Source organism: Pteronotus mesoamericanus, unplaced genomic scaffold (genome assembly GCF_021234165.1).
Source record: "Pteronotus mesoamericanus isolate MK-2021 breed Mesoamerican mustached bat unplaced genomic scaffold, CSHL_Meso_final contig_163, whole genome shotgun sequence".
NCBI lineage: Eukaryota > Metazoa > Chordata > Mammalia > Chiroptera > Mormoopidae > Pteronotus > Pteronotus mesoamericanus.
The window spans coordinates 18,697,001-18,718,617 of NW_026555064.1; the positions used below are offsets into that span (position 1 = coordinate 18,697,001).

Consider the following 21,617-nt stretch of genomic DNA (forward strand, 5'->3'; position numbering starts at 1 on the left):
ACGAACCCGGAAGCAGAGGGGCCTGGGCCTATGGAGGTCCTGTAGGTGGGGAGAGTGGCCGCGGGAGAAAGGTCCTCCACCAGGGATGGCGGTTGCATTCCTGGAATTTTTTTGAAAATGACACCAAAGATCAGCAAGTCAGTCAAAACTCCCTTGCATGGGTGATACTGGATAATCGGTCTTGGACTACATCCTGGCTAGTAAAGAGACCTACGAGGCCCTGGAATTCACAGCCGACTAAGCTGAAGTCCATGGGGGCCAGAACCGCGATCAGTACTGTAAACTGGCTTCGCGGGCTCTCCGATGTTGACAGCAGCCTTATTTAATTGCTGTGTGAGACCAGCTGGATGGATCTGGTGTCAACTAAACGACCTGTTTGTCAAAGTAGCCAGGGCAGCCGGCGAGTGGCATGCTCACCTGGAACTTCAAGTTTGGCCAAGACCGTATCAGGCTGAGTGCAGGCTGCGGACACAGCTGCCCAGGATGGGCTCTGGGCCCTGGGCACACTTTCTAGGGATGCCATGAGCGCGAGGACCGGCCCTATCCTCACCAGGTCCAGGTTCCAGGCGTGTGCTATGCTGCTCTGTAACCCCGACGCGGGAAGTAACGCTCCGCTTGGACAAAGTACAGGCCCGGTTCTGCTCGTTGTAAACGCAGTGACTGCCCTAAGCTCAGTGACCCGCTCTCTAACGGGACCCATGGCTGTGCCAGCTTCCACCCCTGGCCCTTCGTGTTGCCGCTCTGGGACGCTGGGCAACTGTGGCAAACCCGCACAGGGCTCTGCTGCTGCCTCCACTGAGTCATAGAACTCCTTTGTCTCTGACCAAAGTGTCTCGTGGGTTCTGCATCATCCCCTTCCTGTGAAAGAGTAGCAGGCTAACCGGTGAACTTGTAAGTGGGGTGGATTCCCGACCTTGCACAGTTACTGATGGACATCAATTTTTCTTGGTAAAAGCTAGCATTTTAGGCACGGTGACTCGTCTACTAGAAAATTTATTATCAGCATATCACAAAAGATTATTTCCCAAAGACTTAGCCAATAACCCTACAAAAACAAAAAGCCCTCCGACTCCTGTGACTTTATCTGGGCGTGCCCACGCCCAGTAATGATTTCGCTGTCTGTCTGCAGCACTAACAGCACTAGATCCAGGGCGCGGCGCCATGCCTCCACCTTTGGCGTAACGGTGTCGTAGACTCTGGGGCTGTGCCCCAGCTGATTTGAATTGCCTAAATTAAAAATTCCACTACTCAGTTCACTATATTCATTCAAGATGTAAGACGAAGGAGAGCCCGAGTCTGCGGCGCGTTGCAGATGGTGCTGAATCAAAGTCCAGGCTTCCAGTTCCGAGGAGTGACCGGCGGCGTTACGCAGGAGAGTGGAGAGGTACTGGCGCCACCCGCTGGCCAGGCCCCGGAGCACGGCGGGTCTGTGGAGCGCCGGTGCCGCGGCCAGCCGTGGGGCAGCGCCCGGCCGCCCTCCAGAGCGGGCCTGGTCTCCGGCAGCCACAGGCAGCTCCGCGAGAGCCTGCAGGTGGCTAAGACACAGAAGCTCAACCGCACCGCCTCCGAGGAAGACCTTGTGCTCCTTCAGAGCGTAGTGCAGACGGTAGGCGCAGGCCCAGAACCTGTCTTCTCTGGTCTGCACCTGTGCCGCGACAGGGCCAGTGAGCACCGCCGTGACCAAATTAATCCCTTCCGTTTTCACCACGATCGCCCTTCCATTGACTCCATCGCCAACGACCCCGGGAGCACCGCCCCAGGCGGCCACGCAGACCCCGCTGCCCACGGTGGCGGCGCTCACCTGCGAGGTGTAGGTCACCGGCGTGGCGCTGGAAGCCTCCGCGAAGATCCGCATCACGCGGCCGGGCACCGACCCGATAGCCAACCGCCCGCTGCGTGCGCACCTCTCAGCCAGCAGCTCCGACACGCTTCCCTGCACCAGCACGAGGTGCACGCCGAGCCCAGCCAACACCTGCAACACGTGGTTTGCCCACAGTTCCCCGGGGCTGTCTCGGTGAAGTTTCTCTGCGCTCTCTGACACTGTTCGGACATTTGCAGCCTTGTTAAACCCCGGGTGGCGGTAGCTCTCTGTGAGGTCCCCCTCGAGGAGAACCACTCGGAGAGGCTGGCTCGGTAAGTCCCCGAGCAGGGCAGCGCAAGCTGCTGACACGACGGTGACATATCCCGCACAGACGCAGGACGCGGCTTCGGGGAAGCCTGGCAAACAGCAAGTGAAGACTCGTGAAACGTCGAACAAGAACGGCGCCGCCGGGCTGCCCCGGTGTGGGCCCGCCCGCTGGTGCTGCAGCCGCACGGCCGCCTCTACCAGCTTCATGCTGCCGGCGTCTCCGTGGCTCAGGCCCGCCGCCAGCTCTGCCAGCTCCTTGCACCAGGGGGCAGGGGGAGCGGCTGCACATTGTTCTAGAACTCCACCTGGCCTGCTCGCCCAGCGAGCATCGCCTGCCCGATTGCAGTGCCTACTGTGGGTCAGTATGCGCTTTCCGCTGCGGGGGTCTGCAAGCAGACTGCTTCTCAGAGTCAGGGGGGTTTGCGACGGGTTTTCATCTGTTCCGACTGTAGCCTTAGGTCTGAAAAGTTTGGTTGACTTAACAGGTCCCCCAGCAACACTGGAAATGGCTGATGACTGAGAGGCAACCTCTTGGGGACCACACTCTTCCGGCATCAAACCAGTCTCTGAAGGCGTCTGTAGAGAGAGACCCAAACTGACACCCGATGACCCAGGCCCAGAAGACGGCTGCGTACTGCCCATCTGGTCCACGACATGGTGGAGAGGCACTTGAAGGACAGCTGCCTCTTCCATGCAGGAGGCCAAGCCCTCCGCCATGCCCGACACAATGGATGGCACGGGGACCCCCAGGTGGAGGCACTCGGCGGCGGCGCTGCTCCATGCGCCAGCGAGAGACAGGAGGGTGCTGGCCCCAGTCCCGTAGGCGCTGCTCTGGGCCTGGACAGCCTCCCTGAGCAGCTGCCCTACCGCGCCAGACAGGTCCAGCCTTTCCAGGAGCCGGGCTGTTGAACTGACTAGCACACTCTCCTGACCCTCTTCGTCCACAACGAACTTGGAGGACTTGACTGGGCCCAGGAAGGTCCTTCCTGCGTGTGCGAAGGACGCGAGCTGCTGGAGTCCCACGTGCCTCCTTTTGTTTACGCCCCAGCAAGCCATCACCCCGCCGTCATCTGCAAATGAAATAAACACCTGGGAGGTTACTGAGCGTAGTTTACGCTTCAGAACGCTTACAAGGGACAGTGAGACAGTCCCCGCCCCGAGGAGATTCTGGACCGCGCAGCCTCCGTCACACGCAGCCGTGCGGGAGTGGAGGTGTGGGGGCTGGGGGGGGAGCCCTTTGTCCCACGGCGGGGGCGGGGGCACAGGCACTGGCTCCAGAAGAAGGTGATGCCAGGACTGAGTCTTGAAGAATCATCTGACAGAGCCAGCAAGTTGAAGGAGGTGGCAGGAGATGCAGATACGTGAAAACTCAGGGGGTGCTGGGGCCAAACAAGCAGTTGAGTGTTAGGGGAGTGTAAAGGGCGTGGGACGTGCAGGACATGACGCGCTACAGGAGGCGAGGGCTCGCAGCCTGCAGGGCCATAGGTCCCTGCCCCTGCTGCGGCTCCGGGAACCACAGGAGGGCTTCGCCTACGAGGGCAGGAGACAGCGTGAGGCAGCGGGTGGAGCACGCTCTCCGAATCCAGCAGCGGGGCCTGAGCTCAGCTCTCGGGCACAGCCTCCGGCGAGTCACTGACTGCTCTGCCCGAGACACAGGGCACTTCCCAGTGTTGTTAGGAGCAGGAACGAGAGCCATGCTCAGAACAGCACCTGGCGCAGAATTAGTGCTCTCCGAGCACTCGCTATATATGCTGCTGCTAGTACTATTACTGCTGCTACTGTCTGTGTTTGGATCTATTACCACTACGCTGCCAAGAGGGTTGGAACTGAATGGGCAGGTGCCAGACTGCAGGCAGGGGGCCTGTTAGGACCATTCTGTAGTTACTGGATGAGAAGGGGGCGGGGGGATGGAGGGGAGAACGATAGATGTGGTCACTGATTAGAATATCAAAAAGGAAAAAAAGCAGTATTCAAAGGAAACTCAAGAACAATTGGACTTTTCCCACATAATCTTCAGAATTCACATCTAAAACTAACAGAAAGAAGTTACAAGAGAAAGACTTTAGCCCAATAAAAACAGCTTTTTAAGCAAAGTAATTGAAAAGCTGTCTCATGGGTATGAGCTCTCAGTTAAAGTACTAGAACTAAAACTGTAGAAAATATGAACTTCTCTTCTACCTCTAACACATTATAATTCCTTGACTAATGTGTTTATTACCATCTTTTAAATCCAAACCATCAAAGAGCATATGACTCGGAGGTTCCTTCTCCTCCAGCACCGGCCCAGCACTGGTAAGGGGACCGGAGCGCCTAATTCACCCCTGCAGCTGAGGAGTGAGCACCGGGCTCAAGGCGCACCGAGGCCAGCAGGAGGCCGGAGCACAGCTCCGCAGCGGCAGCTTCCTGCCACTGCCAGGGACGAAGGAGCAAAGCCAGTAGAGTCCAGGGGAACATAAAACGGGCTGTTTGAACTCAGTTTCAAATTCTCTTTTGTGCGGTTCTCAAGTCTATAGAATAAAAATAACTCCCGATACACGCACACCCCTCGACAGCATCAAAATACACAACTCCAGTAATCCTCCCCCACCGAGTCCTACCCGGCCCTGATCCTGCCCCGCTCTTGCTGCCTTCACCCCTCGGCCCGTGTTGTTAATCCTCGGCTCACCCAGTGTAGCTCCCACTTATCAGTTACTACAATCGCCCTCAGAACCCTTGTCCCTCTTGGGGTCCGTCTCACTCACCCTGCAAAGCCACTGGTGTTGAAGAAATCCAGCTCTCTCTACTCCGCACTTGCCGGGGCAGCTGAAAACAAACAGAAAAACACCCAGGACCCTGCTGATGGTGTCAAATGGCCTTAACACTGCCTGGCAGCCCATTTCCCTAGTCGTTCTTTTTTTTTTTTTTAATGGTTATAGCTTTCTGGTTCTATTTTTAAAAGTGTTGCCTACCACTGAGTACAAAGGACGTTCTTTTATATTGCTTCTAAAAGCATTACAGTTTAGTCTTTTTAAAAATGGAGATGAAATTCACATACCAAACTTAACCATTTTAAAGTGTACAATTCAGAGGCACGAAGTACATTCACAGTGTTGTGCGACCTCTGCCTGTGACTAGTTCCCAAGCATCTCCATCTCCCCAAAAGCAAGCCCTGCAGCCAGGGAGCAGCCTCCCCCTGTGCTCCTCATCCCAGCCCCTGGCAAACGCCACACTGCTTTCTGTTGCTAAGGATTTACCTATTCTGGTATTTCATGTAAATGGACTCATAGAGTATGGACCCTTAGCGCGGCCTATCTCACTCAGCGTACTGTTTCTGAGGTTCGTCCTCACTGCATCCCGGGTCAACACACCATTCCCTTTGTGGCTGAGTAACATTCCACAGTACGTGTACGTCATTGGGTTGATCCATCCATCCCTCCCTCCGTGGACCTTTTGATTCCTGTGAGTAGGGCAAGCAAACATCTGTGTACAAATGTTTGGGTCCCCGTTTTCAGTTCTTTTGGCTACACACCAGGAGGGGTCCTGTGGTCGGTCCATGCTGAACTTTTCGAGGAACTGCCACACTGGTTTCTATAGCAGCTGAGTCCAGGTATTTGCATGGCCACGTACCTTTCCAAGGCTCTAGAAAAGAATCTTTTTTGCCTCTTCCAGCTTCCAGTTGCTTCCAGAGGTGTCTGGCTTTTGGCGCCATAACTCCAATCTCTGCCTCTCTTCCATAGGGCCCTCTTTAAAGGACAACAGTCATTGGGTTTAGGGTTTTCTAGGCAGTTCAATGCCAAGAAAAGTTGCTGGACGTACTTTCATCTTTGAAAGGATCTATGTCACCATCCCCTTCACCATCTTCGCCTTTTTTTACTCAGCTTCTTAGAAGATGAGGGATTCTTGTTTTCTTTTTATTTTATGTTAATTATAGCAAGCTGGAGGGACGGCAGGCATCGGGTTTCCTAATCCCGTACAACTTCATTTTACATAATTATATCTACAAAGACCCTGTTTCCAAATAAAATCATTTTTTGAGATTCTGGGTGGACATAAATTTGGGGGGAACACTGCTCAACTCTGTGTTTACCAGAACTTATTTTTCGTTTGTTTTGTTTTAATAATAGACATCTAGTGGGTTTAAAGTGAAATTTCATTGGGGTTTTGTTTTGCATTTCTCTAATGTCTAATGTTTTTAAACATCTTTTCATGCGATTTTGGGCCACTTGTATATTTCTTTGGAGAAATATCTATTCAAGTTTTTTGCCCATTTTAAAATTGGGCTGTTTCTCTTTGTGTTGTTGAATTGCAAGAGTTCTTTATATATTCTGGATATAAGAAACATCAAAATACGCCTTGCAAATATTTTCTCTCGTTCAGTAGATTGTAATTGTATCATGTACTTTGATATGTAAAAATTCTCAGTTTTAACGAAGTCTAATTTGTCTACTTTTTCTTCTGTTGCTCATGCTCTTGGAAGTCATATCTAAGAATCCATGTCAAATCCAAGGTCCTGAAGATTTACCCAGTGTTTTCTTCAAAAAGTTTTACAGTTTTGTATAACATTCACTAATACATTTTCAGTTGACTTTTGTATATGGTGTGAGGTTGGGGTCCAACTTCATTTTGGTTTGTTTTTTTTTTCATTTAAAAATCAAATTGTTCCAGCACCATTCACTGAAGAGGCTATTCTTTTCCCCACTGAGTGGTCTTGGCCCTCTGTCGAAAATCAATGGGCAACAACACATAAGTTTGCGGGTGAACTCTCCATTCTAGTTCACTTGCCCTTAAGCCGGGCCACCCTGTTTTGAGTACTGTAGACAAGTAATAAGTTTTGAAGTCAGAAAGTGAGAGTTCTCCTACTTTGCTCTTTTTGTTTTAGGTTTTCCATTTACAATTTACCTTAAACTGATGTTTATAAATGGTACGAGGTGTGGGTCATTTTTTCCGTTATGAGTTAGAGCCAATTGCTCCAGAATAATCTGTTGAGAAAACAAACTTGACAGGATAAGACTCGCTTTTTGCTTTTGTTTTTATTTCTAACAGGTTTTGAGAACTTACTAAGTCTGAGGCCCTTCACATGTGTAGTTCTCACAACAACATAAGGTAGGAACTATAACTGACCAGTTTTAATGACATGAAAACGAAGAACAGTGAAGTAACATATACAAAATCTTGCAGTAGTAAGTGAAAAGTTATGGACTAAAACCCAGGCCTGTCTGATGCCCCAGCCCCATGCTATTAATGACGACCTCTAGCCAGCAGGGCAGAGACTCAGCCTCTCCTGTGGAACCCTCCCCTGCCCAGATTGCCTTCCTCCCGGCCTGTTCACGCTCTTCACACCACGGATGTGCCCTCCCCCCCCCGCGCCCAGGTGTCAGAGTCTCTGTTTATGGTTTCCTTTCTATACTATGTTTAAATCCCAAGAAAGTACTAGATGAGTGGAAAAGTCATAAAGAATTTAGAGCAAAAGGAAGGTAGCATAGGCTATTTAAAATTTAGTCTGTATTTATGCGATAAAGTTTTCCCAAGAGAAACATTAAATTATTTTAACTAATCTACAAGCAAAAATTGATATCAAAATTAATACAAGATCTATTTCAGCATTTGAAGAGTCTATCCCAAGTTTCAGTAACTTTTAAAAAAAGGCTTAGCATTCCTAAATTTAGAAGCGCTCCTAAATGGTTATTTTGAAGAAATTGCAGCTTGCTATAATTAACATAAAATAAAAAGAAAACAAGAATCCCTCATCTTCTAAGAAGCTGAGTAAAAAAAGGCGAAGATGGTGAAGGGGATGGTGACATAGATCCTTTCAAAGATGAAAGTACGTCCAGCAACTTTTCTTGGCATTGAACTGGCGCAATCTGATCATGTTCTGCTACGCATCAGCAGCGTTTTCCATGAACAGCAATGTTACTTGCCAGCTTGGCGTTGCTTTAATTCTCTAAGTGCGCAAGTCGGACAGTGGGCTCGGCCCTCCACTGGGACTCGGACATCAGAAGGCGCTTTCTTGTCTGAGATCGTGACTAGTCTTGGCTGAGGTACTTGGCTCAGAATCCTAAGACATTTGACGCCTTTTCAGGAGATGCATTATTTTAAAAAGTAATATTTTCTGACAGGTATAATTAGCTTTTTTCATCACGTCAAAACCAACAGTTTGCCTAGCTTCAGTCTATTCCCAGTACCACAGTCTGGTCACATCATTCCACTGCTTTGGAAAATAAAAGTCTCTTCTCCCCTATCTGACACAGGACTCCCTTTTAAAAGTTAACTCATGTCTTTTCACTCCTCTGCTCAAAACCTCGTAGAGCCTTCCCACGTCCCTGAAAGCCTTTACACCGTCCGGGCTATGCGCACTCCTGCGCCGCCTTTGCCGGACGTTGTCTGCTGCTACTCTCCCCCCAGCCCCCTCTGCTCCACCGCCCTTCCATTCCTGAACGGGCGAGGCAGGTTCCCTACCCCAGCATTTCTGTTCTGTTGTTCCCTCTTCTGGAATGCTCTTCCCCAAGGAATCCAAAGCCTCGCCACCTTTAAACATTTTCTCCAATGTCCCCTTTTCGATGGGGCCCACCTGAGCACCTTATCCAACACCCCAAACTCTTTCCCACTCTACACTCTGCATTCCTTTATCTGCTCTGCACTTTCTTTTTTCCTGTAACACGTATCTGCACACAGTACACAGTTTACTAATCTACTACTTACTTACTGACTATCTCCTTTCTTGGAATGTAATTTCCGGGGGCGGTGGGGGGGCAATTGTAGCGACTGAAGTATTGCACGTACCCGAGATATTGTCTGACTGCTTACGAGTGACTGCGTGATTGGTTTTCACCGTATGAACGATTTTAAATTGAAGCACAAAACTGAAACAAGATTAAATCAATGGCCCTCTCGGTACCCCTCCACCCTGGCTGTAGGGATCAGGCCCCTTTGGAGTGGACACGATTCTTATTTGCTGCGGCCTTGGTTGAGGCCCCTTCATTGTTTTCAAAATGGTTCCTGTAAACAGTGACTGCTGAAAAGCACAAATATGATCAGGCTGTCCCACTGCCTAAAAACATCTGCTTATCTTAGAAAACCCAGTCGTTCCTTCCAAGCTCAACACAGGTGTCCCATAATCTAACCTCATTCTAATGCGTAAGACTCCTCTTCAACCAGCAGGTCTGGCGCTCTGCACAAGCCTTTGCTTTGGTTCAAGCAGGTATACGGGTGTCTATCTCTTGGCTGTCACTGAGTCACCCGGACTACCGGGCGACCTGTGTCCTACTCGAGAATGCGGATCTGGGCAGGATGTGGTTGGATCGCCGGCCAGATCTTGGGGGTCAGCCAGTGGGATGGCTGAGGGTGAGCCATCCCTCCCCGGCAGTCGTCTGGGGGCGCTCGCCGGGTGGACTTCGCCGGGCCCTGCGTGTGTGTGCAGACGTCTGGGGGCGCTCGCGGGTGGGGCCGAAATCCTCCCCGGCAGATACACACCACAACACAGGTATACCCTCCGTCCTATGCAAGGAGGCTTCCAGGGCATCCGAGGCCCACCGCGCCCCTGCACCCGCTCCCTCCGATCGCGCCCCCGCACCGCGCCGAAACTCCGCGAACAGGACAGGAGGCAAGTGGCCAACGACCCCACCGCAGGCGCCAGCGGCGGGTCTCTCTGCCTCTGGCCCACGTCCCCCGGACCCGGCGGGCCCTCCATTCTCACCCTTTCCCAGGCCCAAGCGTAAGGAAAGCAAACAAGGGCTCCCCGGACTCCATCAAAGACCGAGCAGTCGGGGGAAGCATCTCGCTACTAACCTCGCTCTGTTCTCCAGCCCCACGGGAGACTCCACAGTCCGCTTCCCACCAACTGGCGGGTTCTGGGGGCACAGGCACACCCGAGCGCGGGCCGAAGTCGGCCCCCGCCCCGCACGACGCAGTTTGTGCAAGAGCGAAAGTGGCCGCGCGGGCCGGCGGCGGGCCTGGTCGCTAGGAAACCAGACCGCGAGTTCCGCCTAATGGTAGGTGGGAAGGCAAGACGTCACGCTATTGGTCAATAGTAAAGAGGGGGCCGGCCTTAGGGCGTCTCTTTCTGACTACTGGGTAAAATGACTGTCAATCAGCATTGGAAAGCCTGGGTGGGCGGGGCTTCCTGAGATCTGCAGCAGCGGCCTTAGCAACGGCTTCGGAGCCGAGGAGGCTGCTTAGTGTTGCGCTACGCGGCGGGCGGAGGAGGCGGGTGGGCGTCAGTGGGCGACATGGTGAGTGCGCCGCTGTAACCTCTGGCTGGGGCTGGGGCTGGGGCTGGGGCTGGGGCTGACGGTCCTCCCCGGAGCAAGGAAGGATTAGATCGTGACACGTATTGGTTATTCGCCTCCTTTTCCTAATCCTCGAGGGTCGTTAGTCACCCCTCCTCTTACTGCCAAACAAGCGCGTCGTCCGCGGCTCTAGGGACAGAAGAGCGGTTCCCTAATTCGTTTTCCCTCCTCAGCCCCGTCACCCGCTCGCACCTCCAGCCTCAGGTAGGCTCCCTGTTGGAAACAGAAACCACTCTTTAGCCAGAAAAGAGTTACATACAAAGAATAAGACGCGGAAACAGCTGGAGGGGCTGGGCCCTAGGAGGAACCAAGGGGCTCCGCACAGCCGGGAAGCTGGAGGTGCCGAGGCTGCTCCACCGTGGACCTGCCGCCGGGGGATCGAGACCCGGCCGCCGCCACACCCGTTGGCACGCGCGGCGCTGGCCGCCGAGGCGCCGAACGCGGAGTCCGGCCGGGTGCTGCCTCTGCCACTGCTGCTCCTCACCCGGAGGCTGCGGGCGACGAGGTGCCCAGATGAAGCTGCAGAAGAGGCCCCGAGGCACTCGGACCTCGCCTGCCAGTGGAAAATGGCTAAGAGCACGAGGATGACCCCCGCCTTCCCTGGACACAAGGACTGGCCCAACATGTACTCTTACGCAGATCCCTGGAGTAGCTTTTCACCTGCAATATAGGAATGGAGGCTAGAAGGTGGAGAAGGGTATTATGTTCCCATCCAGCCTATCCCACAAAATAAGTTTAATGATGAGACAGTTAGGCATAAAGGAAGTGAAGGTGCCTTCACACTGCTTTTCAGATACACCCAGTACCGCCGACTGTGTTCTGTGACATCTCTTTCAGCATGTCTGCCTTTGCCTCTTCTCCTCTAAAGGCACTAATTTGAAGGAAAAACCTAATTGGTAACAAAAATCCAAACCAAAACAAAAACCCAAAACAGGCTTTCCACCAATGTATTAATAACAAAAGCAAAAATGTTCGCACGGGGAAAGGCGGCCCCTGCTGAGGCTCCCTGTATAGTTAGAAGAGGATATTTGGCAACGATTCTTGTATTTAGTTAGTTCACATCCACTGCATCAATGATTCTGGTTCTGGTAACTTTTCTGGTTACGTAGCTTGTCTTTCACCCACATGTGTATTTATTACAGGCATCCAACAACCACACAAGTTCAGGCCAACCGAAGAAAAGAGCGGCAAAAATTGAACTGAGTGAAACTCAAAAACAAGAAATTAAAGAGGCCTTTGATATATTCGATGTCGATGGGTCTGGAACCATAGATGTAAAAGAACTGAAGGTCCAAAAGTTACTTCTAATTCTAAGACATTTTAAAAAGCATATCATTTATTTGTGGCAATCTTTTAAGTCTTTAGCAGTAACCTCCTGAAAGCTGGATATCAAGTCCCTTCCATGCAGACAGCCGGCTCACACCCACCAAACAGTATCTTGTCTAGCAGTTTATTCTTGTTTTAGACAGTGATGTGTCCCACGGTGCAGCAGGATTGGAAGGCCTGCTGGCCAACTTTCTGAGTGTGTAACTTGTCCACAGAAAAAGAAAAGAGAGAGAGAGAGTAGTAACTAATAAATCATTTAAAAACTAAGAATGAGATTGTGGCATATGATAATATATTTGCTTCCTATTTCAGATTGCAATGCAGGCCTTGGGATTTGAACCAAAGAAAGAAGAAGTTAAAAAACTGATAGCTGAAATCGACAAAGGAGGAACTGGCACCATTAATTTTGAAGATTTTTTTGCCATGATGAGTGTAAAAATGGTATAGTAGGAATTGTGTTTTTCAAAGAAATACAATCAGTAGCCTTCTCCATATTTTTGGTAGGAGCAATCAAAGGTTTCATAGAAGAATTTAAACATGGTTGAGGTTTAGACAGGAATAGCAGATTAAAGATGTTTTCAGGGCAGTGACGAAGCCCATCTGGTGTGCAGAAGGGCTTTTGTGTCAGGGAATCACAGGACATGTGGGTGGAGGGAGGGAATGGGACTAGCAACTGGAAGCCTGGAATCCCACAAGCCTTCACTGAGTGCCTGCTTTTGCCTAGCACCCTTCTGGGGACACTGAATGAGACGACTTCCTTGTTCTCTTGGGGCTCACATTTTTGTAATGGAGTTCAACTACTGGGATTAATAAGACAGACATCCTCGTTACCACCTGCGCCTCTCCCACTTCAGCAGCCCTGCGTGTAAACACCTCGGCAAGGAATGAGCGCAGGGGCACCGTTTTAAAAGGCAGCGCGGTAGGTGAGGTCAGAGCTCAGCTACCTGGTATAGTGCTGCTCTACACCTCGAAGACCTGTAAGTCCAGCTTCAAAGGATAAATAAATGAAAGACCAATAACATTTTGTTGTTTCTATTTTTAAAGAGTGAAAAAGATGAAAAGAAAGAACTGTTGAAGTCTTTCAAATTATTTGATGATGATGATACTGGAAGCATAACATTAAACAACATCAAGAGGGTTGCTAAGGAACTTGGGGAAAATTTAACAGATGACGAACTTCAGGTAAATTTTACTTATGTTTATAACAATAATTTACATGTATAATTATGTACAATTATCTACATATTATAATTTACAGTTACAGTCTTAATTGTACTCATATATTTAGAATTATGTTTTTAGTATATATTTGAATATTCATTTATATCATTATTCATTTTTCATAGATTTTACATTATATTTACATTTTCTTTTATAGGAAATGTTTGATGAAGCTGATCGTGATAGAGATGGAGAAATAAATGAGGAAGAATTTTTGAGAATGATGCAAAAGACCAGTCTTTATTAATACTGGTTTTTTTTTTTTGGTTGTTGTTCCTTCTGGAAATTAACTAATTTATATTCTACAGTTTTATAATATCTGAATATTTATTTTCAATTTTCAGTTTATATGCACAAACTGGTCTCTTGATGTCTAGTGCATGTGAGAAGTTACATGTTTCTACCAATATGTTGTTAAATCTACAACATCAAGAAACAAAATAATGACTTCCTTGAACCATGAATCTAAGCACAGTGTTCATTCCGACTGCTATTTATAAAGCCTGGGTCCAAAGACTTGTAATCTCTTCTTAAGTTCAATGAAATTGGCCCCACATGCAAATGAACTTGGCAAACCAGCATTACTTTCCCTATTATCATCTCTTTAAAACTGATGAACATTTCTTTTTTCAGCAGTTATTCAGATATGAAAGTATTGAATAAAACTGTCCAGCAACTACTACTTACATGCTACTACTCTTATTTGCTAAGAGTATTATTTGCTACTCTTCTTCCTCTACAGAACTTCAAGGCAGCACAGGTATCCCCCAGCTTTCCCCATACGTTAGCATTTATATATTTAATATCGGTGTCCTAGGGCAGGAGTTCTACCTGTTAGCTCAGTTAATATCCTGCAACTTAGAAGCTGGTAGCATTCTCTCTGACTGCATAAGAGGAAACGAAGTTCAGAGAACTTAAATTTAAAAATCGCTCAATTATCCATAGATACTAAATAAAACATGGATTCTAAAGTCTGCGTCTCTCAGTAGGCTGCTTCCCTATCGATACACACGCTCAGGGTCAGCACATTGTCCGACCCTTTCCTTCTGTGACTCCTGTCCTTTCACTGCTTTGTCTTCCCCGGCAGAGCCAGCCCTTGGGAAGGCGCCCCCCGCCCCCGCCACTGCCCCCTACAGGCTGTGAGCCCTGCGACTGCTTCCTGAGGAGACTGTCCTCCCGAAGGAGCTCGGCTGAGCGCGCTCTCCCTGTTTCAGACCCGACCCGGACCTGCTCATTCCCCCGAAGTGTGCGTGTCCCGTGGCCCCTGGCCGGCGCCCGTCCCCCGCAGAGCGAGGCTGGGTCTGCTGTCCAACAAGAGGGGGTGTGCAGGGCATCCGCCTCGCGTGGGCCCCGGGAGGGACCTGCGGGACCCCAGAAACCCAGGCTCACGGCTGAAGCCGGCCTCGCGCCGTCCCTCCCCTGGGTGACTAAAGGCCGGTTCCCTCCGCCCCGGGCCTGACTGCCTTTGTTTTCCTCGGCGGTCGGATGCCAGGCTGCAGGGGCCGACGTGCGAGACTTCCGGTCCTGGTAACAGGTGACAGGTGCCACTCGCGGGACGCAGGCTCTTCCGAAACCCAAGTAACGGGCCGTGGAGCAGGAAAGGCTTGTAGAAAATGTAACTTTAATTGCCTCACCTGAAAAAAAAATCTGATTTAAAAAATGGGCAGAGGACAAAAACACTACTCCCCAGAAGACCTACAAATGGCCAACAGATAAATGAAAAGATGCTCAACGTCCCTAGTCATGAGGGAGATGCCAGTCGAAACCCCGATGCGACGGCACCTCAGCCCGTTGGAAGGGCTGCTGCCGAGGAGACAGAACAAAGCGCTGGGGCGGCTGCGGAGCAGGGAGGCCTCACGCCCAGCGGGGAGGCAGCGCTCGCGTGTCTTCACCGGGAGCCCCGCCCCCTGCGCCTGGGCTTGAACTCACGCCTCACCCTTGGCAGCGCTGCCTCAGCCCCGTAGCGAAGCTCTGGCGCAGCCCTTTGTCCTCCCAGACACTGATTTCTGCCGGGTCTTTCGAAGTCCGACCCTGGCCACCTGTCACGCAGGAGTTAGTCCGTGACAGGGCGGGGCAGGCCGGAGACCTGGACGGTATTTTGCATTTCGCTCAAACTGCCCCCCCCCCCACCCCACCCAAGTGTTCCTCTCAAGCCTGGACACTTTGGCCGCCCTCAAATCCCAGCCTGTTTCTGATGAGTGGCTGCCTTTGGTGTGGAAACCCGGAGGCTGGATCCCAAGCTTTCCGTCCTGTGATCTCACTTCCAGTCGCCGGGCGCAGATGCAGCGGCCACGCTGGGGAACAGCGGCCGAGCGCCCGCACGCGCGCTGCGCGGCTCTCCCTCCGCCGCGCGGGCTTCCTCAGCCCGGGCCTGTGCCTGCTGGATGCTGTCACCGTCGTCGTCATCCCAACTCTACAGACGAGGACGCTGCCTTCGTGAACTCAGAGGGAGAGGGCCCTGCGGCCGCCGCGAGCAGGGGGTCCAGACCGGCCAACGGCTGTGAGGTCAGAGAGCACAGCGGTGAAAGTTACTGCTTGGTATTTTATATATGGGCACTGTCCCCCCACATCACTGGCCCTCCCTTTCTTGGTGATGGCTCACTTTAACCAAAGAATTTTAAGTGTAGTTTAAATATTTGTTAAATGAATGACACAGGAAGTACAATTTTAATAACACGAGGAATGTTACCACTGAAATGTTAGTCGCGCACGACGGAGCATAGAGGCCACACCACTAGAGGGCGCTGAGGCCCTACCAGTGCGGCCAGGGAGGGTGTGCTTTGATTTATGTTTCTTTTTTTGAGCAACTTAAATTACTTGGATTTTTTAAAAGGTCAAAGTTAAAGACGTAATTTATCAAGAATAACTTGAGAAAAAATTATAGAAATTGAATTATTCTTGAACCCACTTCCTTGGTAACTAATCACTTGTGTTAATGAAAAGTAAAAAAATTCATTTATCAATAAAACCAATGGGACACTATTAAAAAATATAAGCTATCGATTTATCAGTGGGAAAATATAGTACCTGAATATTTAAAAAACCTTTTCCCCCAATCTAATTTTGAAGATGTTTGACATTTTCCTCTTGTTTTATAAGGTAGGAATTCAATAGTTTCGTATAAAAAATGACCACAGAGGGGCTCACCCAGCTGCGGACACTCGTTACTTCCGGAAGAGGAGGGTGTGATCTGGGAGAGGGCAAAGGTGCTTGCTTTTCATTCACCATAACTGCGTATGGTTTGAATTTTTATGAACGTAAGTTTTATAACTTAAGTAAAAAGAAGTAAAACATCCCATTCAACTGCTTTTAAAAACTAGGTTAGGAAACTACTATAAAAATAGATTAGAAATAGCCTTGGCCGGGTGGCTCAGTTGGCTGGAGCGCCATCCCAGGCACCAAAAGGCTGCTGAGCGATCCCCAGTCAGGGCACCTGCCTGGGCTGCAGGTTCAGTCCTTGGTCCGGCACACGCAGGAGGCAGGTGACTGTCTCTCTCACATCGATGTTTCTCTTCCTCTCTGTCTCTCTCTTCCCCTCTCTCTAAAAATCAGTGAACATGTCCTTGAATGAGAACTTTTTAAAAACTAGAAATATAAGTCCAAGTTTATGTACTACGCCTAAATATTTATAAATATGGTGCCCAAGTGATATTAATAAGCATTCTACAGTACAACATCAAATAGAAAGGAAGGGTGTTGTTTACACCATATACTTCAGCACCTCTTGTACTGCATAATAGATAATAACATATAGGCTCTGAAGTCTTCAAAATTGAAACTTAACTTGTTTCAGCCCCAAATATATCAGTTTCGTTGAGAATGGAACACTTTTTTTCACACTTAACAAATGATACCTATAGACTCTGTTTGGTGGAAAGTGACACATTTAAAGGCATTAACGATATATAAACAAAGAAACATTCACAGTCAAAAAATTATGTTCTGGAATCAGGCCTTTTGAATGAATTTTAAGCTCATGAAGAAATATATACATATACTATATTACATTATTATTTCTTTGTTTTTTATTAGACATATAGAAGTCTTTTTTACTTCTCTTGGAAAGAGTTGTAGATTAATCAAATATCAAACCATATAAAAATTAGAGCTAAAGAAACCTATTCATGTGAGGAGGGAGGCCGCTCCTCATTCCTGACTTAGCGATTCCCTACCAAGCACCCTGAGCCGCGGCGGTCCCCAGCAGTGCCCGCGGGGAGACTCCGGAAGGCCCCGCCTCCGTGGAGCCTCCCTCCCCAACCCCCGCCCTGCCCCAACCCCTCCAAGGGGCCTCTTCCTGCCCGAGGGGCTGCAGTGAATGCATCCCCTCCACCAGCCCCGAGGGGACTGTCCCAGAGGCATCTGGCCAGAGGACTCAGGGCCCGCAGCGGGGCGCCAAGCATGTCGAAAGAAGAGACTATGTTAGGCACGATCTCATCAAGACGGGATTTGAAATGAATTTTGATCAATCATATAAGCAGGAAACTGAGGCTTTTTCCTTCTTTTATTTTTTGGCAAATAGAGATAAGTGTCCTTCCTAATGGTGAGAGCAACCGATGAGAACACTTCGGAAGGTAACAGAGAGGGTCTGCAAACCCAGAGAACGAAAAGAGAAAGCACTTGGATCTGAGCGAGAGCACAGGCCATTTTCTTACCTATAGTGTGTGTGTGCATGCGCGCTCACGTGCATGCGTACACCTCTCCCAGCTGTGTGTTTTTGGTAACTATGTGGTATGGAATTAGGCACGTTATATTTTGTTGGTATTCCTCAAAATAAGTGCAGTCCTCCTCCTTCAAGTCATTTTATCTATCTATATGTCATGAAATATGTGTAAAAAATTCCATCGGGTGCCTGAGGTGAGTTGACACTACCTAATTAACTCAGCAAAACCCCTCACCCAACTGCATGACAGTGACGAGGCGCACGTGTGCGCAGTGCTGCCACAACAGAACGTAATGTTCTGAATATCTCCTGCTCGTTGTTTCAATATTATATACTGGAATCCTTCACGTCATTCATTTTTCAAAAATTCAGTTATTTGGATTAATTTGGAAACTGAGCATAAATAACTACTAGTTCTCCTGCTGTATGCCTACGTTGAATAGTATTGAAAATCTCTTATGCAAAAAAGTAATGTCCTAATCAAAGTCTTTCAGCCAAAGTTAATTACAATCAGTAAAACCTCCATTTGAAAGCTTCTCCCACCTTTTCAATTATTTCAAAACATGTCCAGATCAGTAGTTTTGTTTTCTTATATCTTTCTTTCTCAAAAGTGGAACACGGGACTCTCCTAAGTAGGGCTGACACCCGTGAGTGGGTAAGATAGGCAACAAATCAGCCGTGGAAGCGATTTGGGGACAGGAAGGGCTCGATGGGTGGCAAACGTGCTCGGTGGCAGCGGGACAGGATCTGGATTATTCCCAGCTCAGGTGGCAACGTTGAAGACACTGTTTCTATAGCACGTAAGTAACAGGCGTGCAGAGTGAGCTGTGGAAGGAGACAGAGAACTAGTTCCTAATGCTCAAGCCACTGCTGACCTAGAGGGGACCCGTGGCCAGCTCCCCTAACCTTCAGCGGGCTCTCTGTTGCAGCACCTGGAAAGGAATCTGCCCGCAAAGCCCTGTGGGGCCTTCCACTGACAACCCAGATGAGACGAAAACATCTTCTACTTATGAACCACGTGAAACCCACAGAAAATAATGCAGCAGGCACCGTGGATCGCCAGTCAGACTTAAAGGATACGAGCAGTTTGCTGAAATTGGCACAAATCTCATTTCTCATTAAGAGATAAAGCATTTACAGATACAGCAGAAGTTCCTCTCTTGCCCCTACTAGCATTTCCCCTCTCTTCCCAGAAGCAGCTGGGGCCTGTCACTTCCAGGCACTTGTCTGTGCTTTACAACACGGTGCATCCCTTAAGTGGCAGACCATTGTCTCAGGTGTCTCACACTTTACCTGAGAGCTGTGTAAATATCCTTTTACAGCTTGGCTTTTTTACTTGACATTGTATTTCTGAGATTTGTGTACATTAACCCTTGTTAATGCTGGTTCATTTCAACGGCTCTGTAGAATCTTGTTCTGTGAACAGTTTCCTTCTCTGTAGGAAAAAGTCTGGCCGTCCTCTTGTTTTCACTGCTAGGTCCCACACGCTGTCACAAACCTGACGTCTCCTACACACGCCTGTGTAAAGGCCTTCCAGGGCAGGCGCCAGCTTAGCTCGGGCTGCGTAACAAAGCTCCCCTGGCAGGGTGGTTACTGTCTCAGGGTTCTAGAAGCTGGGCGCCTGGGGGCAGCCTCGGCAGCTTCCGGGGAGCGCTCTCTTCCTGGCCTGCACGCTGTTGCCTGCTAGCTCTGTCCACGTGGCAGGGAGAGGTCTCACTTCCCTGCTTACCCTCTCCATTCCCTGCTTACCCTCTCCATTAAATGTGACCGCATTTAACCCTAATCACCTGCTGAAGACCCCATTTGCAGATCCAGTCACCTGGGGGATTAGGGCTTCTACGTATGAATTTGGGGGTGGGGGGCACCATTCAGTCAGTCCATAGCAGTTACCGAGTAATAAAATTGCTGAGTTGCCTAACACCTGCATCTTCATCCTTTTCAGATTATTTCCAAATTGACCTCCACATTGGCTGTAATGATTTACATGCCCAACAGCAAGTATATGCGCACTAGAATATTTTTAACTAGAAGAACTTTAAAACCCCAAATGGAAGATAGAGGCTGTAACTCTTGCAAACTGCTACTTCTTTTTCCCATCCCACCAACATCGGGAGAGTCTTCTTCCAAAGAGCCACTTCCCCCTGGCTGCTGCTGGCGAGCACTCCGCTCAGAGCACAGCCGGAAACCCTGACCTCCTCGGTCCGGCGGTGCCTCGCTGCGGGTCCCCGGCGCGGACCAGAGCCTGCAGCGGGCTCAGAGGGATAGCGAGGGCTCTGGCCCAGGGAAACCAGGTCTCACGTGCTGGGAACAAATGACACAAGTGCCACGCCCACCGCCGAGGGGCGCCTCAGCCCGCCGACCACCCCCACCCCTGTCTTCCACGTGTTTTCACGCCAGGGTCTTTGACACTGTGATTTTTTTTTCAAGTGGAATATTTAGTTTTCCTTAAGGATGGTTTATGCGGTGCCCAGGCACCTCCCTCTCATTCCATTGGCCCCTGCTGTGCCCTCGGTCAGCATTCCGGGCCCCCACCTCGTGGGCGCGTGGCCCCCCAGCCCCCCGCTCCCCGCCCCCGTGGTGTCGCAAGTCCTCCTGCAGGCACGGGAGGGTGACGGCCTCACGCCCTGGTCTGTGAGTTGGCAGGAGTCTGATCAGGGAAGGAGATGCTTTCTTCTGTCTTGGCCAAGCAGACGGCCTGTGAATCAAAAGGGATTTCTCAGAGTGAGTTAAACAATCTACTTTCCTTCCCGTATGTGTCACCGTTTTTCTGGAAACTCTTACTTATCAGGTGCTTGGGGAGGCTCTCCGGCAGCTTAATCATGTTCTGCACGGATCCCACAGTGAAGCCCGAAGCTGAGAGTGTGTGCCCCTCTCATTTCCGTGGCAACTGTCTGGGGGACAAATATAGGGCCACCGTTTCGCCGTAGGACCCAGCAGAAGAAGGAACTGAGTGGCGAGGAAAACCCCTTTTAGTCAGAAATTTTTCTTTAGGAGGTCAAGACCTTTGAAAAATTAATGGAAAAGTACCAACGATACCTTTCTTTACACATACACATCTTTTAGTGCTGCCTTCTTAACGAGGGAATTTTACACCTATGTGTCACCATGAATCTGTTTTCCCTTTGCTGCCCCTTCTCCCTCTTTCCGCGTCTGTCAGTCTTTCTGATCCTCGTTCTTTCCACTGAATATGATGCCTCTCTAACCAGCAGGAACTGGAAACATGTTTCTGAAGGTGATACTGCGCCCAGTCACGAACGGTCCCACGCAGGGGGCTCCCCGCGTGGCGAGCCGGCCGGCGCTGGCTGTGGTCCCAGCCCCTGCGTTCTCTGGGGAGAGGGAGGGTCCCCACGAGCCGGTTCCCCCGTCTTGGGCCTTTGTCATTTAATCTTGAAGGCTGTTTCTCTTACACTCAAATAAGAAGTGTTTGCCTCACCTGCCATTCGCTTTGGCGTGAAAAATCAAGACACGGTCCTGCTGCCTCCTTTCTGAAGAAGGGGGTGATGTCCAGGCCACAGTGCTAAGCACGACACCTAATGCCTGTGGCAAGGCTCGGGTGCAAGGCTGTGGCTGTCCCCGGCAGAAGCCCGAACACCCCTGCCCATCGGGCTGTTGGGCTCCTGATGGCCGCCACCTCAGTCTGACCCGTGGGGAGCCGTCGTTGACAGCAATAACAGTAAGACAGGGTTACTGAAATGTCTAGACCTTGATGGTTTCTTTAGATTTACCATAACTGCACGCCCGATTCTGTCAGTGGTTAATGAGATTTTACGATGACTGTCAACCACAGCTACTAGCAGTTTTTCTAGGAATTCTGAGAGAAAGGAACAGCCCAGGTATTTCGGTGCGCACTGAGGGGCACTGGGGTCAGGCTGGTATGAGACCCCCCAGAGCTTAGGAGGAGGGCGCCTGGAGGGGCGTGTGCTGGAGCCCCCCACCCCCGCCCCCAGCCCCGGGCCTCCCAGGCCAGGACACTTCTGTAACTAACACAGGGAGAGGAGCGTTTTGGTCTGTTTTAAAG

At 50.1% G+C, this 21,617-nt stretch overlaps 2 protein-coding genes across 3 annotated transcripts; one reads left to right on the forward strand and one right to left on the reverse strand.

The window, feature by feature from the left end:
- Positions 1-823: 823 nt before the first annotated feature.
- BBS12 (Bardet-Biedl syndrome 12) lies at positions 824-9,900 on the reverse strand. 2 transcript variants are annotated; one of them, XM_054561943.1, is made up of 3 exons: positions 9,893-9,900; positions 4,870-4,930; positions 824-3,198 (listed from the first exon to the last, which is right to left on the reverse strand). In XM_054561943.1, exon 3 carries the CDS (start codon positions 3,182-3,184, stop codon positions 1,046-1,048), a length of 2,139 nt encoding a protein of 712 aa, XP_054417918.1. In that variant the 5' UTR covers positions 3,185-3,198; positions 4,870-4,930; positions 9,893-9,900; the 3' UTR covers positions 824-1,045. The 2 variants fall into 2 exon arrangements, with proteins under 2 accessions (XP_054417918.1, XP_054417927.1); XM_054561952.1 differs by lacking the exon at positions 9,893-9,900 and adding an exon at positions 5,735-5,795.
- Positions 9,901-10,306: 406 nt separating this feature from the next.
- On the forward strand, positions 10,307-13,186 carry LOC129061271 (centrin-4-like). The gene is made up of 5 exons (XM_054561964.1): positions 10,307-10,335; positions 11,535-11,681; positions 12,031-12,159; positions 12,763-12,900; positions 13,097-13,186. Exons 1-5 carry the CDS (start codon positions 10,333-10,335, stop codon positions 13,184-13,186), a joined length of 507 nt encoding a protein of 168 aa, XP_054417939.1. The 5' UTR covers positions 10,307-10,332.
- Positions 13,187-21,617: the final 8,431 nt, after the last annotated feature.

What these genes read in the sequence shown, in the direction of transcription:
- BBS12 (XM_054561943.1), bottom strand. Translation starts at nt 3,184, where the DNA reads ATGGCTTGCTGGGGCGTAAACAAAAGGAGGCACGTGGGACTCCAGCAG.
- LOC129061271 (XM_054561964.1), top strand. An exon ending in TAGATGTAAAAGAACTGAAG is followed by an intron (nt 11,682 to 12,030) that starts GTCCAAAAGTTA and finishes TTCCTATTTCAG; the next exon opens with ATTGCAATGCAGGCCTTGGG. An exon ending in TAACAGATGACGAACTTCAG is followed by an intron (nt 12,901 to 13,096) that starts GTAAATTTTACT and finishes TTTCTTTTATAG; the next exon opens with GAAATGTTTGATGAAGCTGA.